This window comes from Apostichopus japonicus, chromosome 2 (genome assembly GCF_037975245.1).
Source record: "Apostichopus japonicus isolate 1M-3 chromosome 2, ASM3797524v1, whole genome shotgun sequence".
Taxonomy (NCBI): Eukaryota; Metazoa; Echinodermata; class Holothuroidea; order Aspidochirotida; family Stichopodidae; genus Apostichopus; species Apostichopus japonicus.
In genome coordinates this window covers 11,141,228-11,158,789 of record NC_092562.1, presented here as the reverse complement: position 1 = coordinate 11,158,789, position 17,562 = coordinate 11,141,228, and the positions used below count along the sequence as shown (strand labels likewise).

General features: G+C 40.1%; 1 protein-coding gene across 2 annotated transcripts in view; it reads right to left on the bottom strand.

Moving 5' to 3' along the window:
* Nucleotides 1-3,648: 3,648 nt before the first annotated feature.
* The window catches only part of LOC139977878 (low-density lipoprotein receptor-like), a 34,286-nt gene continuing 20,372 nt past the window's right edge, over nucleotides 3,649-17,562 (bottom strand). For both annotated transcript variants that reach the window (XM_071987582.1, XM_071987590.1), the window contains 8 exons: nucleotides 16,411-16,530; nucleotides 12,841-13,162; nucleotides 11,441-11,659; nucleotides 10,901-11,171; nucleotides 10,140-10,281; nucleotides 8,868-9,083; nucleotides 7,198-7,356; nucleotides 3,649-5,618 (listed from right to left, as the gene is read on the bottom strand). In XM_071987582.1, the coding sequence (XP_071843683.1) occupies nucleotides 5,590-5,618; nucleotides 7,198-7,356; nucleotides 8,868-9,083; nucleotides 10,140-10,281; nucleotides 10,901-11,171; nucleotides 11,441-11,659; nucleotides 12,841-13,162; nucleotides 16,411-16,530 (1,478 nt within the window). In that variant the 3' untranslated portion in view covers nucleotides 3,649-5,589. The remainder of the gene's footprint in view (nucleotides 5,619-7,197; nucleotides 7,357-8,867; nucleotides 9,084-10,139; nucleotides 10,282-10,900; nucleotides 11,172-11,440; nucleotides 11,660-12,840; nucleotides 13,163-16,410; nucleotides 16,531-17,562) is intronic.

Genomic DNA, 17,562 nt, shown 5'->3' with positions numbered 1-17,562 from the left:
CTGCCTCAAATATTTAAAAAAAAAAAAAATCTAAATTGAAGCCTATGAAAAAACCGATACGTCATAGATTGGTTAGGTACATTATCAGTAGTAGCGACATCCCACAAGAGTTTCCTTCCTAAATGACTTTCATTTTGTCCACTGAAACTTCGAAAATTATTTTTTAATTTTTTATTTCAGTACATTGAAAAGAGGGAAAGAAATATTGCAATACCATAGTCTCTTACCTGCTGTTTACCTTACCACTCCATCTTCCCTACATATATAAGTACAGCTTCCCATGTTGCGTCACCCTTGTACTTCTTTAATTTTGGAACCTTGTAATGCCTATCATTAACATCAAATAAACTTGGTAATCTGCTCGAAGGTGTAGGGGGGGGGGGGTGTTTGGTTGGCGCTGATTGCTAGGTGGACATGATTTTGCACCATCCAACATTCTGCTAGTTTAGAGTCTATGCTACATACATATTAGCTGGTTTATACTTGTGTGTCGCCCTCTTTCTCCGCCCGCATAACGTAAGTTCTGGAATACTGTGTTATTAAGAATGGGTGACAGACAGGGCGGATATTCTACCTTCAACGGTGCTTTCATTTACCCCCATGTCTGCTGTGAGACATCGACATCCCCGAATATCCTTGGTATAACGAGACTCGGACCGGGTCAGTTGCCCCTTCAGCTATCTCAGGGCCACGGTTACAAAGAGAGCACACGGTCGCCCCAGGTCTGACAAAATGGGCCCCCTTGAAAAAAAGTGAGATGGTACACAGTATTGTGAGAATTGATGGTAAAGGGTATGGCAAGTGTGGACTGCAGTAACTTCGGGGAGTAAAACATATGTCGAGCTCCCCGTGGCCAAAACATCGGCCAGATACAGAATGTTGTGGTTTTACCTGAGAATATGAAAATGGATGAGGGGGGGGGGGGCAGTGGGAGAGTGGAGGGTGGGTGGGATACATAGGGTGTGCGTTGAAAAATGAGTGTTTGGTAGGCTAATAAGTGAGCATTGGCACGAATGCATCAAATTAATGTTTCACATTATACAAAAAAAAAAAAAACGTTTTGTGATATGTTGGTAGAAATTATATAAATGCTCTGAAACAACCCCGCTGAAAAAAATTAAGTCCATGAAAAGCTGTTCTACCCACAACAAGTATGTGAACAACACCTGTTAAGTACTGTGAAGACAACTGAGAGATGAGACTCGAGGAGAAAAGATCACTTGATTATCTGCTTTTAAAACAAGTAGCCTTCAACCTGTCTCGTGATTCGAACTAAGACATCAACGGGGAAACACCAGCTTTATTCAAAGCAGATATCAGCGGAGCTTAACCAACGAAAAGAGTAGTAATACGACAAGGGTAACGTTGATTGGTTCGAAATCATCGCCAGTAGAAGAGAGCCACATTGGGCAACATCGTATAGTGGCTGGAAGCAAATCCTGACTCCTAGCCTTCGTCATTCATCCGTTTATTAGGCAGCCGTTGACAAGTCACCTTCCTACCTACCTTCTGGACTCCGAAAGCATTGTTAAGAACGATTGGAATGTAACATCATCATCATCATGAGCTCTTCCGCAAATCATGCAGTGCAGTAGACAGATCATCAGTTAGAAAAGATTAAGAATTGCGAATGTCCAGAATAAAAAATAATAAAATAATTTCACAGCTAAAAAAAGGCCGCTACTGTTCTGATCTTTCTTACCATTATTCACGATTTTTATTATCTCTGTAAGTTTAAAAGATACAATGAGATTATATCCTATAATGATACTATTTACTGCTTTTAAGCGGCTTGTTGTGTTCATTGCTGTTGGTTCCCTTACCAATGCAATTCAGCTGACATTGCCGACAAAACTGGACGACAAAACATCTTAGCACCCCCCTCCCCAGGTGAAATATAGTGGTTGTCCCTGTCCACCCCTCCCCCGCTTTGATATGTAAACTACATGAGAACTATGCGACGTATATTCCGCCTTTAAATCTATATCTCTGGTCGTGAAGAATGGTAGGGCTTATAATCTGTTAAGTTTCTAGGTCCGAATCCACCATTTTATTGCAATGGCATGTTGGCATGCGCTGAACAATGAGCACTTAAAAGTCTCTGTAATAATTGAAGCATTTCTAAACGAACCCTTTTAAGTCCTTGGTGTAAGCATGGAGTAATAACGGAGTTGGTGATATATGTGTGGACATATAAACAAAGAAAAACGTAAGTTAAGAATTACTTATGAGATATTTGTAGAAGAAGCTGATTAATTTGAACAGCACGTATTACAAAGATACAAACTAGTAATCGATGCGCTATTCTGAGCCTTTAAACAAATATCGCGTAAAAACACCCCAAATACGCTAATAGCTATACTTGTCGGTAACAAGGTGTGTTTAACACACCTAACGGGAAGAAAATAATAATATTTTTATTTTATTTTAGAACAGGGTGGACAAAACATTTAAGAAAGACAAACAAAACAAACTAAAGGAAACATAACAAACGAATAAGAACAGAACGAAACATAACAGAACGAAATGAAACATAACAGAACGAAACATAACAAAACATAACGAAATGAAACATAATAATATTAGCTTTTTATATAGCGCTTTATACCAGCGATAGGTCTCAAGGCGCTTTACAGACGTTATATTACTCCTGGTCAATGATAGCCTGTCCCAGAGACAATCCCTCCAGTCGGCAGCAGTTATATACTGCGCCCAATGACAAGTAACCTCACAGGTACCCATTTAACCCCTTTGTGGAGAGAGGCAATTGAGATAAAGCATCTTGCCCAAGGACAGAACGTAATGAACTAGGCAGGAATCGAACCAGCAATCCTTGGATCACGAGTCCGACGCCTTAGCCAATTGGCCACCACGCCCTCATAACAGAACAAAACGAAACATAGCAGGACGGAACAGAACGAAACATGACATAATGAAACAAAACATAACTGAACGAACATTAGAGCACGAGACGAAACATAGCATAACAAAACGAAACATAGCAGGACGGAACAGAACGAAACATGACATAATGAAACAAAACATAACTGAACGAACATTAGAGCACGAGACGAAACATAGCATAACAAAACGAAACATAGCAGGACGGAACAGAACGAAACATGACATAATGAAACAAAACATAACTGAACGAACATTAGAGCACGAGACGAAACATAGCATAACAAAACGAAACATAGCAGGACGGAACAGAACGAAACATGACATAATGAAACAAAACATAACTGAACGAACATTAGAGCACGAGACGAAACATAACAGAACGAAACGAAACATAGCAGGACGGAACAGAACGAAACATGAAATAATGAAACAAAACATAACTGAACGAACATTAGAGCACGAGACGAAACATAGCATAACAAAACGAAACATAGCAGGACGGAACAGAACGAAACATGACATAATGAAACAAAACATAACTGAACGAACATTAGAGCACGAGACGAAACATAGCATAACAAAACGAAACATAGCAGGACGGAACAGAACGAAACATGACATAATGAAACAAAACATAACTGAACGAACATTAGAGCACGAGACGAAACATAACATAACCGAACAGAACAGAGTAAAACAAAAACCGGAAACGAAGCAAAACAAATAATTGACAACAAGAACAGGTTAAACCAAATGCAATGTATTCATTCTCGCAAAGCAAGAATGTTTTATTTAAAGCCACAGTTGGAGATCTTGCTTAATTGCACCCACTTTCACCAATGAGAAAAAAAGAAGAGATAAGAAGAAAGAATTTTGATAATATTAAATTAAAGCGACACAAATTAATATCATTCAGAATCCTGGAACAAAAGACGATCATTTCCTCAATGACTGGATTGTCTTAAGGTTGTTGATCTTAACTACACCTATAGTATCAAATCATGGTCGAAATGTTATGAATGGGTATTTTGTCGGCCGATTGGTTTATTTCCCATCTTGTACTGATTTAGTCGGCACGGCATACGGTATGTCATTTGAAGCCTTGGTATAGAGTTATCGACGGTTGTGGATTGAAAAGTTAAAATATGGAACGTTCCTTTAAGGCTAAATTGGACGATGATGTCGTGTTCATGCTCAGTGCAAGCTACAATGTTAATATTAACCCATTGTTATATCAATTATAATACCTTATATCCAAATTTTCTTTTGAACTTCATGTAAACAACATATCACACCATTGGTTGACATTTAACAGCCATTTTCTTTGGTAAATTTGTAATGCATTAACAAGAAAATGTTAATTGCGGCCTCAAAAAAAAGGATGATTTTTTATATTTTTTTAAAAAACATGTTATTGTTTATCCCTTATTTTCCCGGCCCCCCTATTCATCCTAGGCCCGGGATCCCCTGGTACCATGTTAAGAAACACTTGGAGATTCAACATAAAACGTCGAAATGTCGGCTTGATTCTATTAAATTCGAGAGTTAATAATTGAAAGGTTGATACGAAGCGCTCAAAATTCGAGACAAAATAAAGGTTGAAATGTTTGTACACAGTAGCGAAATTTCGATCATATAGTCGAAATCTGAAGATAAAATGTTGACATTAGAAAGTCGAAATTCTGAGGGAACAAAAAGAACTCGAAACTTGGAAAACACAAGCCCCAAAATTCGAGAGGAATAGTGAGATAACATTTGATATTCCAACGTCTCATTTAGGCCACAATAGCATTCACTAAAACCTACAGTTCTTTGGAGCAATAACCCACAAGCACAAATCTATTCTTTGCCTGCACCCCCACCCACCCCACCCCCGGCTCCGTGAAAGCTAACCACTGTATTGCTCTAGTATTTTGGACCGACAGAGTGGCAAGGCCAAACGTAGTATAAAGATTTGAAGGTAGGCCGGTGATGAACCAAACACTCACAATAAAATAAACTTCTCACCAATTCTGTTTCCCAATGTATCAATTTCAAGGAAAGTGGATTCTTCTATTCTTCTCAATTTACAGATCATACTCTTACGATGTAACAATCTCTGAAGTACACGTAAATCTCATCTATATGTGCATATTTTGTAGACCATTTTTCTCATCTGCAGAGGGTGACATGTCAAGTGTACATGACACAGTCTGGTATGCGGCTCTATTTTATAATAACGATGTGTCTCTTTTTTGGCGTGAAGGTCGAGGATTTGACGAGTTTTCAAAAGCACCAGCCAAAAATGACGTCAGTGCGTATTTCAAAGGAAGTGACGCACAGGAAGTGACCGACTAATGTATACAAGATACAAAATAACACCGACCGTTAAGTCTGCCATATAGAATGGTCTCTGGGATTTTTCTTTCGTTTCTTCTGATTCTGATTGGATTGATTGCAAAATATTTATAGAATCGATTAATCGACCTTGGTCTCAATGTCACTTCGTGACTTAATAAATGTCAAATATGAGATCCAAGTCGAAACTGCAAATCATAAAGAAACATGTAAGACTTAAAAAACGTGATGAAAGAAAAAGAATATTGTTCTCGTTTGCAATGCTAACAGATTTCATGTAACTTTGTCTTCAGTTGGTGTGATCTTCGGCAGCCGTTGAACCAAGACGCACTGAGGTACACGCCACATCTAATAGGAGCAAATTAACTCACCGCTTTCTGTAAAGATGGAAATGAAATATATATTACTATTAAATTGTAAATAAATTTGTTGTTGTTGCTGGTGTTGTTGTTGTTGCAGAAACAAGAAGATAACTAAAGAAAAAATAAATGTATTCATGAAGAAAGACCAAAACATTTGAATACAAAAACAAATGAATGATAAACAATATTACAGAATATGAAAATAATATTAAAATTAAGGTTGTGAGGTACTCACAGATTATTTGTAATTTGAAAACTCGAAACAATATTCTAACATAATTATTACACGTATGGAATTGATAATAATATTACATTATATGAACTGGTCGACTTATTATGATGGGAGAATGATAAAAGGACGGAAGAAACATTCAACAATATTTGATTTAAAGGAAGAAGAAGAAGAGGAAAGCAGAAGACATTCAATAATGATGAATGTAAACATCTTAAATGTGTTTTAAGTTTTTTTAGTTTAGTTTTAAGTGTTTAAGTGACGCAATTCAGGAAGAGGTTTGAGAACCGTACCCACGGAAGAATATAACAGGTCATGCTAACAATAATTTTGCCGTTTCTACATCATTTTTCTCTCTCGTTTCTTCAACCTTTTCTCGTTTTTGAAACTTCTCTACTCGTTTCTGCGACCTTTCTATGAGCCATTCTTCTTTAGCCTACTGGGTAAGGCTCATCTCGCAGACTATACTGATCGACGGCTTTGAACTCCTCATGTAATAATTAAATGAAGTTTTGGCGGGGAAAAAGAGGTGAGAGTGGGGAGGAGAGTGGGGAGGGTGGTGAAGGACAGTAGGAAGGGTGGGTAGTAGAATGGGAAGGGTGGTCAAGGAGAGTGGGAAGGGTGGTGAAGGAGAGTGGGAAGGAGAGTGGGAATGAGAATGAGAAGGGTGGTGAAGGAGAGTGGGAAGGTTGGTGAAGGGTAGTGGGAAGGGTGGTGAAGGAGAGTGGGATGGGTGGTGAAGGAGAGTGGGAAGGGTGGTGAAGGAGAGTGGGAAGGAGAGTGGGAATGAGAATGAGAAGGGTGGTGAAGGAGAGTGGGAAGGTTGGTGAAGGGTAGTGGGAAGGGTGGTGAAGGAGAGTGGGATGGGTGGTGAAGGAGAGTGGGAAGGGTGGTGAAGGAGAGTGGGAAGGAGAGTGGGAAGGAGAAAGGGAAGGGTGGCAAAGGAGAGTGGGAAGGGTGGCGAAGGAGAGTGGGAAGGGTGGTCAAGGAGAGTGGGAAGGGTGGTGAAGGAGAGTGGAAAGGAGAGTGGGAATGAGGATGGAAAGGGTGGTGAAGGGTAGTGGGAAGGGTGGTGAAGGGTAGTGGGGAGGGTGGTGAAAGAGAGTGGGAAGGTTGGGGAAGAGAGTGGGATGGGTGGTGAAGTAGAGTGGGGCAGGCATGTGGGACAGGAGAGTAGGGGAGGCCTGTGGGACAGGAGAGTGGGAAGTAGAGTAAGGCAGGGGTGTGGAAGGAATGAGGGAGTGATTGCCAAGTATAGAGGATGGGAAGTGTGGCTATCTCTGGTTATCTGTTAACGGCATGAAGTACTATGGCTTATAGATAATTCATTAACGTCCTGTCTGTATACAGGGAGATGTTTACCTTTGAACAGTCGACAATTTAAACTCTCGGATGCATCTGCTGGTATCGCTGAAATTTCTCGTGATTCGAGAGTCTGACATTTGATCTCTTCCGCGAAAAGATTGCAGGTCATTCGAAGATCAAACTTGGATATGAATCCGTCATCGTTTGTCTCATTTACTGATGACACAAAACATAAAGAGAAAAGGAAAACCATGGATTTGCTAATAAACAATTGTCATGGAACGCGGAAATGGCAACTATTCTGTTGTTGTCTTATGTAAAGATGTTGATCAACTTCTCATTCGGTTGTTGTTCAAAAATGATGTTGTCCTCTGTGAACAGGTTGTTGTTGTTGTCTGAAATGAAACAGTCGTCAAAATTCAGGCCTTCGTCGAAATGAATTCGTTAGTCTCGTTTCAAGCTGTTAGTTAATTTGTAACCATATTTATGCCGTTTTCTACTTCTATAGCGTTGTTGTTGAAACATATTTTGTTGTTGATTTAAATGAACGCCGATGTTCAATTTAAATGCCTTGTCCAACTTAAATGTTGTTTCTGAACATCAAATACCATTACTGTATCTTTCGTTCTTGTTGCTGTCATCACAAAGTTCCGTCGCTGTGAATAAGTTCATGTTGTTGTTGAGATTTTGAGCCGTAGCCGTGAATATTTATGCCGTTGACTAAAAGATATGTTACCCTCTCCGACGTTCCATAATAGATATATGAATATAAATATATATAATTAGGAATTATTTTCCTATATCTGAAGTAACATTTCAATTAGATTAAATGTATGTACAAATCAGTGCATATGTACGGCAGTCATAAGGTGATATGCGAGATGTAGAGTTACCATATAAGAATAACACGCCACCACGACAAATTATTGAAATTTCGACGAAATACCGACTTACGCTAACTTGACATTTCGGTAAACATTTTCAAAATGTCGAGTTGCCCTGCTAAACCTAACTCGGCATCTCGACAAAATTTTGATTTTTGTCGAGATACTGACTTATACGCTAATTTTACATCTCGGTAAAATTTGTCGAATTGTCGAGATGACAGGCCCACTTACGTTTACACATCTGAAATTTCAGGTTAGAACTACCCCCCTCCCCCCCCCCCAAAAAAAATAAACCCATTCGGCCTGCTTGTAAACATGATCACCACTCCCCCTCCATACCTTGTCAGCTATTTACCTTCGACACGTTACTCTCGTGAAGGTGTCGTACCATAATTAATTGCTCCGTTGACTTACACACTAAACTCGTTACTTTCCAAGGCCGATAGAGCATAGATAGAAGTTATCATCTGACATTTCCTACCCACCATGTGATAGCTGATGGCTTGGGCGGCTATCACAGCACATACAGATTTTGAGCTAGAAGAACTCAAATGTTAGCATAGTGCTCCCCCAACCCATCTGCTTCCCCAACCCCCCAGCTCTCGCTGTGGCATCTTCTTTTATCACCCAGGATTTCCTAAAAATGCCTTAAAAAATTACCTTCAATCCTCCAGATCTTTAGACCACCAGTAGATTAATTTCATACTCTTCAACATCCAAGCATCAAAAGAATGGTAATGACTCAACAATTTGCCAAAATAAATCACTACAGTAGGTGAGGTCACTTTAAGGACATCTTTCCGACAATGGTTAACTCTTTCAGGGAGGACGTGCACTCACCGACCTGTGGTACGGCACCTGTGGGCTGCACAGGTGTGTCATTCCCACAAGAGACGCCATCTTTGCCCAAAATAGCGGTCCTATTGCAGAGACACGTTCTCATATCTTCCGCGAGCGTATTGTTGCCAGGACAACCACAGGAAAATCCGTTGGAGTTTGGAGCAGCGAAACACATGTGAGAGCAGGCAGACTCACCGAGTGGACACAGATTATCCCCTGAAACAGATTAAGGTGGTCCTGGTTGGGTAAGGTGACCGTATTTGGTGTCACACTTACAAGAAATAATATAAGGTCGCCTACTTCGTTTAATTTTGATGTCAAATGTTGACTATATATTTTCATACCTATTAATTTATAAGATTTTATTAGATATATTTCATCAACCGATTCACACAGAGATTACAGTAACTACTGTAAATCTTGAAGTTTGGTACCACAGTAGGCCTAAATACTGGATTGTGCTAAAAAATCTGTAGCATATGCTATTAGGTTTATGTGTAATCCCAACAAATCCCAAACAACTGGATTTGTTGGAATAACACATATCCACAGTTCTTAATGTCATCCTAATAGCACATGCTACCGATTTATTAGCACGATGCAGTTTTGACTTTGGTACAAAACTTTAAGATTTACAGTAGTAACTGTGTTCTCTGTGTGTATCAGGTGATTTCATAAAATGATATTGTTTACGGGATATTTTACTATTTCTTGGACTGAATATAGTTGAATTAAAAACAACAAACACCAGATACTCAGACACGTATACTTTGGGGGAGGGGAAGGGGCAGCGAAGGTGGGAGGGGTTTAATCCATTCCCTAGAATAAAATCGGCGTGGGGAGGGGGGGGTGCACTGACATAGAATATGTAACAACCAACCCTACTGCACAGTCCATTAATGTATAACATGTATCTGCGGTGTCCCTCCTAGTAGACTCCTCCCCTGGACGACATATAATCTTAGCCCCTTCCCCCATCTCCGTACAATAACAAATGGTTATCACGCCCCTGACAAATACACCGAAAACAAATATTTCTACTCAGGTATAGTATATTTTTATTCTGAGCATCATCACTTCCAGGCAGAAATATCCATCAATTCATCGTATTTTTTACCTTTGTAAAAAATTACATCGAATATAGAAGACATCAACTCTTAATAGACCGTCCGGTTAATTTACTGATTAGTTTTAGGAAAGCGACAGAGAAAGAGAGACATTGAGATAGAGAGAAAGTGAGAAAGATTTAAAAGGAAAAAAAAATGATAATACCGTTGTATTTGGCTTTTTTGTTCCATACTCTGATATCTCTAGGTGAGGATACGCGTCGTAATGCAATAAAATAATCATCACCAGTAAAACTGTTAGCAGTTAAAACACTTTCCATCTCCAGATCCGTCCAGTAAATTCTGTCCTAGAAACGAAAAGTGGATTTCAAAGGTGGGGGCTGGTGGAGGGGGGGGGGAATCCAAAATTCACACACTGATATTAAGTAGGGGGCATTATCCTTTAGGAAGAACTGTATGGGCAAAATTCCCTCTCTGATTTTAAGGAGGGGCATTACCCTTTAAGGACGAACAGTTTTGGTAACCCATGAGCGGCGACTCCAATGTAGAGAGGTTTGGCGGTCACCCATCTCCCCGCCATTCCCCTCCCCCCAAAATGCCGGTTAGAGGTCAAATTTTGGGTTTTGATGCATATTTAGACTACAAATTAAGTCTATAATTAGGTCTAAATCGAACGTTGTGCATAAAATATATGTATGAATTGTGAAAACAATTCTCCAATTGAACGATTACACCCCAACCCCCTCTCCAAACTGACAATTGAGATGTTCAATTTGACTTCAAGCAAGCAGATCATATCTGGGCAGCCAGTCACAGCAATAACATATCACGTGATTTTAAATCAAGCCCAAACATGACGTAGTAAATATATTCTGAAAATAACAGAGTAATTAAAGTCCAAAATTGCCTTTTTTTGGTTGCTTTTGCTTAAGTCATTTATTTTCTTTTGAGCTTAATATGTCTTACCTGCAATACGGTGATTGCAAATGGTTGTTTCACACGAGATGGGCCCTGAATCAAAATCTGAATTCCGCTGCCGTCTAGATAACTGCTACCGATGTAACTGTCCTCATACGACAGTGCTGCATCCACCCAATAGAGCCTACCTAGAGTGTACTCAATACACAGACCGTTAGGCCTGTGGATGCCATCGTGTATAATGATGGCCCGCGTTGATCCATCCATTGCACCCCTCTCGATTTTCGGTACATCTCCCCTGTCCGTGAAATACAGGTACCTAAATGAAACAGAAAAAAAACCCCGTTTCTTTGTTTGGTAGGCTATATCTAGAATCATCGTAAACGTAACAGCCCAAGCAGTGATTAATTTGATTAATCTCAACTTTTGTACTTAAAAAACGGAAAGAAAAAACATGGTAGAAATCACTCCAGTATTGTAAAAAAAATCCCAAAACATATGAGGTAATAATTTCGTTACAAATGTTGATATGTTTTTTTGGGGGGGGGGATGGGGAAAGAGGGGGGGATAAAGATATGTATAATTTACCCATGGAGCGGGTCGACAGCGATTCCTCCAGGTTGATTCAAATCTGTATCAAATAAAACTCTTCTGTGATATGTTTTAGTAGACAGGACTTCGACTTTATTTCGTCGTGATTCGGTAAAGTATAAATTACCATAGATCCAATCGAATGCGACTCCTTCAACTGCCTCTACTTCTTGGTCTGCCATGACGACAGGCTCCTCCTCGGTAGTCGGTAGATACCTGTAACAGACAAATCACTGGTAAACATAAAATAGAAAAATGATTAGGATATTCTATCTTTTACACACCAACAATATGGAGAGAACATATGTGAAGTTTTGGTCATAAATTGTAAGTCAAACTTTGTGGAAAAATGTGTTGGTGTTCGCTTCCAACTGCGAAACAGTTAAAGAGGTTAAGAGGTGTAATCTCTTAAGATACGGGTATTTTAGTAGTTGTATGTGTTAAACTATAACCAGAGCAACCAAATGTGTTGGCAAACAACATATACTTAGGGCTTGATAGGCCTACACAGCAAGTCGTTACTATGTCTACATCTAATACAGACAGTTACAGCTTAGACCTACAACAAGTCATTACTGTCTACATCTTATACAGACAGTTACAGCTTAGACCTACAACAAGTCATAACTGTTTACATCAAATACAGACAATTACAGCTTAGGCCTACAACAAGTCATTACTGTTTACATCAAATACAGACAGTTACAGCTTAGACCTACAACAAGTCATTACTGTTTACATCTAATACAGACAGTTACAGCTTAGACCTACAACAAGTCATTACTGTTTACATCTAATACAGACGGTTACAGCTTAGGCCTACAACAAGTCATTACTGTTTCCATCAAATACACACAGTTACAGCTTAGGCCTACAACAAGTCATTACTGTTTCCATCAAATACAGGCAGTTAAAGCGTAGGCCTTCATAAATCGTTACTGTTTACATCAAATACAGACAGTTATAACTAAGGCCTACATATGTTAATTGGTTGCTTCTTTGTTTGTAAGTCGTAGTAAATGCAGTTTCTTTGCACTTGTAACTCTGGACCGAACACAGGGGCGACGGAGCCATGGGCCGCTTTTTGGTACTACAAGCACCTGCTCCAAGTTGGTGAAGTGCCCTTGTACACCTTAAGCACCTTTTGTTCAAAGAAATTCAAATATTAGAAAACATGTGGTACGGAATAAACAGATAATCCATTTTGTCAGAAGCAAAATGGCGATAACTTTGTGGTTTCTCCCTTAAATCAAAGTCACATCTCTCACTGTTCTTCGCTCCCCGTGTACCCTCTACCCCACCCCCCCCCACTTACCCCAGCCCAATCTGAGCCCTCGTCCATCGCCCTGTCCGTTAAGTTTACACGTTCAATAGCGTAATATATTTGAAAATCTTACATAACGATTCTTTGAGGATTGATTTCTGAGAAAAAGAAAGCCCCTCCAGTTGGATCAAAGTCTATAGCCATGATATCGTGGAACTCGTGTGCACTAGTCAGTGACATGGTAATATTGAACTCTACACGGGCAAGATAAGTGATATCGTCCGGTGTCGAAAAGATGACTGGCGGAGAGATCCAGTTGCTGGAGTAACAGGTTAATTTGTTAGTGTCGAACTGAAATCCAGATGGACAAACGCAGGTGTATGAGCCTACCTCGTTGTGGCAATGAATGGGAGCACCCGGACATGAGTTCAAATTCTCTGTACATTCATCGCGGTCTGAAACAGAAAAATAAAAAGTATCAACTTTTGTCAGGGAATTGAGAATATCTCGTTTTGTTCATACGTGAATATTGTCTACCGCAAGGTCATTTTGGCGGGTGAGGGTGGGGGTGGGGTGGGGAGGGAGGGAGGGCTTCATTGTCTCAATTTTGGTCAATATTCACTTCATTTATTCGGATCTGAGAGCACGACGTTAGTGAGGTACACTCATACCTCGAAGATGACGAAATGTCTGCCAACAGCTTCAAACTTGTGGAACAGACTTTTAATATCGAATTATCAGAACATATGATCTAGAGCCTATAATGTCTTACCCACAACTAGATATGTCGTAACGATTATTAAATTAATATATATATATATATATATATATATATTATATATATATATTATATATTATGTGGTTGTTTATATATATATATATACTATGTGGTTGTTTATATATATGTTTATATATATATATATATATATATATATATATATATATATATATATATATATATATATATATATGAAAATCGTAATGAGTTGGAAAATCAAGAACAGTGAAAAAACTTCCAGCCTCTACCGGGATTCGAACCCGGGCCTCCCGCTTTGTACGCGGACACCCTAACCAACTAGGCCATGGACGCTGATTGTATGTCCAGAGGTTCGAAACCGGGTAAGGAAGGTGGTAATTCCACTGTAGGCGTTTGTCACCTGTATCGAACAATACTAGTTCTGTTTTTGGTGACATATTTTGCCTTACTCTAGAGATCGCTATTACAAGGGCGGCGGAAGCACTTTTAATCTGGGGGGGGGGGGGGGCACCAACGTCGAAGGGCACTTTGCAGAAATTCGATTGGACTGATGCAGCCTGATATTTAGTACCCTTTATAACTCTTATTGTATTATCTTATTTGCGTATACACATCACTCCATCAACGCCACCCCCCCCCCCCTCCTCAAGGAAACAATGCATACTAGCACTGCAGTATCTAATGTGCAAATTGGGAAACAAGGAAAAAAACAAAATGAGGTGAAATCATTATAAAGTCCAAGTCCGTGCACACGCGATCGATACATGCATGAAAGCAAATGAAATATGTGAAAATACTGAAAGAAAAATAATTTTCTATGTGTTTTTCAATGGTTAAACTGATATTATTATGATCATTATTATTGTAACGACTTTGCCAATAATTGTAACCAATTTGGAAGGGTTATAACACGGCAAATGATTGTATGTTATTGGCATGCGATGTAATAACCAATGTATGCCTATATGATATGCACATTAAGATGTTGAACGCGCGCGTAGCGCGCGAAAAATTTTGGTAATATTTTTCGGGCAAGTCGTTACAGCCCCCAAATCAAATTGGGCTCCTACGCCTGTGGTATTATACATTTAAAACTTCCCGAAATATTTCATTCGACGTGGGTTTCGCTTTGTAAACTCTTTTTTTATTTAGAAGTTTTTATGTAGAAAAAGGGCACATTTTTAATCTGAGGAAAAGTGGGGGGGGCACGTGCCCCCTGTGCCCCCCGGTTCCGCCGCCCTTGTGCTATTATATGTGAATTTTACCTTAAATTATGTTGACCTTTGACTTATTTCCTAGAAGTGGTGGTAAGATTCATCAATGATTGGTTGCCGGACTTGTAGAGATATGCAAATTGGGTATTAAACTAGTCTTATTGGTGGAAAGTTAACATGTGACAGCTATAAAATGCAAACTGCAAGCTCATTCAGCAACGCGTACAGTCTCTTTTCTGTACCATAGATGGCCAAGAGCTTCGTTCCTCCTTCATCAGGAAAACCAAGCATTACTCCAGAATCTCTTTGTGATTCTTTGCTTTTGTTAGTGAGCCTTTGTTCTTGCATCTTGCAAGTGCCGTCGTCCACTTGCCACGCCAACAAACATCGAAAATAAACCTAATTGTATGGACCACCGGAGTTTGGGGCGACACAATAAACTGGGTACTTCTTTCATGGTTTCATATAGCTAATCATTACGATATATATACATCTGTACCATTAACCGTTTTCATTTAACGATTCCCCCCCCCCCCTAGACTGCCGTGAAACTACACATTGCGAAATTTAGAGGAATCTTAGAGCAAAATGTGGTAAAATGGTCGGTGGGGTGCCTCGTTGCAAAAATGGTACAACATTTGGCAAATTTGGAAACGTTTTAAGTTTGTGCTGTAAAATATAGATGTCATATATTTCTGTACTCTACCCTAGGAATTTTTGTGTCATGATATTCTGTCAGAGAGTGCGATGGGGATGGCGGAGGAGGGGGATGGGGGAGGGATGGAGGTGCTGAACCCCTGCTTGTTTGACTGCTGTGGTTGTTATATATGATTCGTAATTATCAGTGGCGTAGGAAGGTACTTTTGAGTGGGGGGGCTGAAGACTTAAGGGGTCTAAGGGGAGGGGTCTAAGGGGAGGGGGACACCCCCTCCCCTTTGGAATTTTTTGCATTTCCAGGTGGCCTCAGATGCAATTTGGTGCAATATAGCACACTTCAACACCCACTCCATTTTGTAAACTTAATTTTGTATTTTCAACTGGCCTTAGATGCAATTTGGTGCTCCAAATGAGATTTTTTTTTCACATTTGGAAATGAAAAAGGGGTTTTCTGACCTGCGAACCGGGGGGGGGGGGCGGAATGGTACTTCCGCCTCTCCACATTTTTCACTGGGGGGCTGGCGCCCCCCAGCCCCCCGGTTCCTACGCCCTTGCGTAGAAGTATTATCTGAAGATTTTGTTGAATATGCCTACTTGGTTGCTGTCTTCTAGAAATATATAGCGTCTAATTGCGGGTATATTTCTGATAGATTCCTACGCCTGATATTACCAAAGAGCAGTGGCGTAGGAAGGTACTTTTGAGTGGGGGGGCTGAAGACTGATGGCCGGCCTGGGGGAGGGGTCTAAGGGGAGGGGTGTCCCCCTCCCCTTTGGAATTTTTTGCATTTCCAGGTGGCCTCAGATGCAATTTGGTGCAATATAGCACACTTCAACACCCACTCCTTTTTGTAAACTTAATTTTGTATTTTCACCTGGCCTTAGATGCAATTTGGTGCTCCAAATGAGATTTTTTTTTCTCATTTGGAAATGAAAAAGGGGTTTTCTGACTTGCGGAGCGGGGGGGGGCGGAATGATACTTCCGCCCCTCCACATTTTTCACTGGGGGGGCTGGCGCCCCCCCCCCCCAGCCCCCCCGGTTCCTACGCCCTTGGTAATTATTGGTACTACGTCTGACCTTTACAAACTGTAATGTTGTTCACATCCACTTGGTATCCTTCAAAGCAGCTACAGATGACGGCATCTCCACTTTGTACACAACGTTGCTGGCATCCACCATTATCTTCCATACAGGCCACTGATGATCAGAAAGGAAAATGTCCGAAAATTGGTTTGCAATACTTTGATAAATCGGGGAGGGGAGGGGGGGGGGTTGGCAGCAGCGCCCTCACTTTTTGAACACGAGAAGTACTCCACGACAGTGCTACTTTATGAAACTCAAACATGTTCAGAAAAGGGGTCCATTTAGACATGACAAAATCAAATCAAAATTTTCAAAGTCCCACCCTGACCACCTTCAAAACTAGAATACAATTATATTTTTACATCCCCAGACCCATCCCATGTTGTGCCCCCCGCTCCCCCCCCCCCCACCACACATACATTGTAAAAGCTTGCTTTGCCACTCTTTAAGGATTAAATAACCCCTTTGTCGCTAGGTTAAAATCGCAACAGTAGAGGCTTCATGTTTGTGTCCAATACTGTATACTGGCCTGTGTTGTTATCATTTGCAGATGGCGTACAATAACATCGAATTACCATAGCAACAGTATACATCTTCTCTTGATTCTCCATAATGATGCATACAAGCAAGCTGGCTTGATTACTTTCAGTTATACCATGGAGCTATAAATAGCTCCATGGTTATACCATCTGTTATTACAAGAACCCCGGATTGTGTCTAAAGGTAACAACATCACACCATATATGATAACAACTAGACCTAATAATAATAATAATGAGACTTATAATGCGCACACACCACTCAAAGAATGTTCATGGCGCATTGCTAGGAGTCATTGAAAGACGGTATTTTTAGCAATACCATCTGTTATTACCAAAACACAGGATTGTGTCTTAAGGTAACAAACAACATCACACCATTTCATAACAAATAGAAAAAAGGCTTGCAAAAGAAACGGATTAGAGGGCGTTTGTAGCAATAAGCAACCCACTCAAAGCTAATACCGATGTTTATGGCCTGGTATATAGACGTTATTACAATATAGACAACCGAACTATATGTACCGTGTCGCAAACTATATTACCTTTGCTTTTTTGCTTGGTGACACTAACTTTCAAAATCACATATTAGCAAAACTATGAAAAT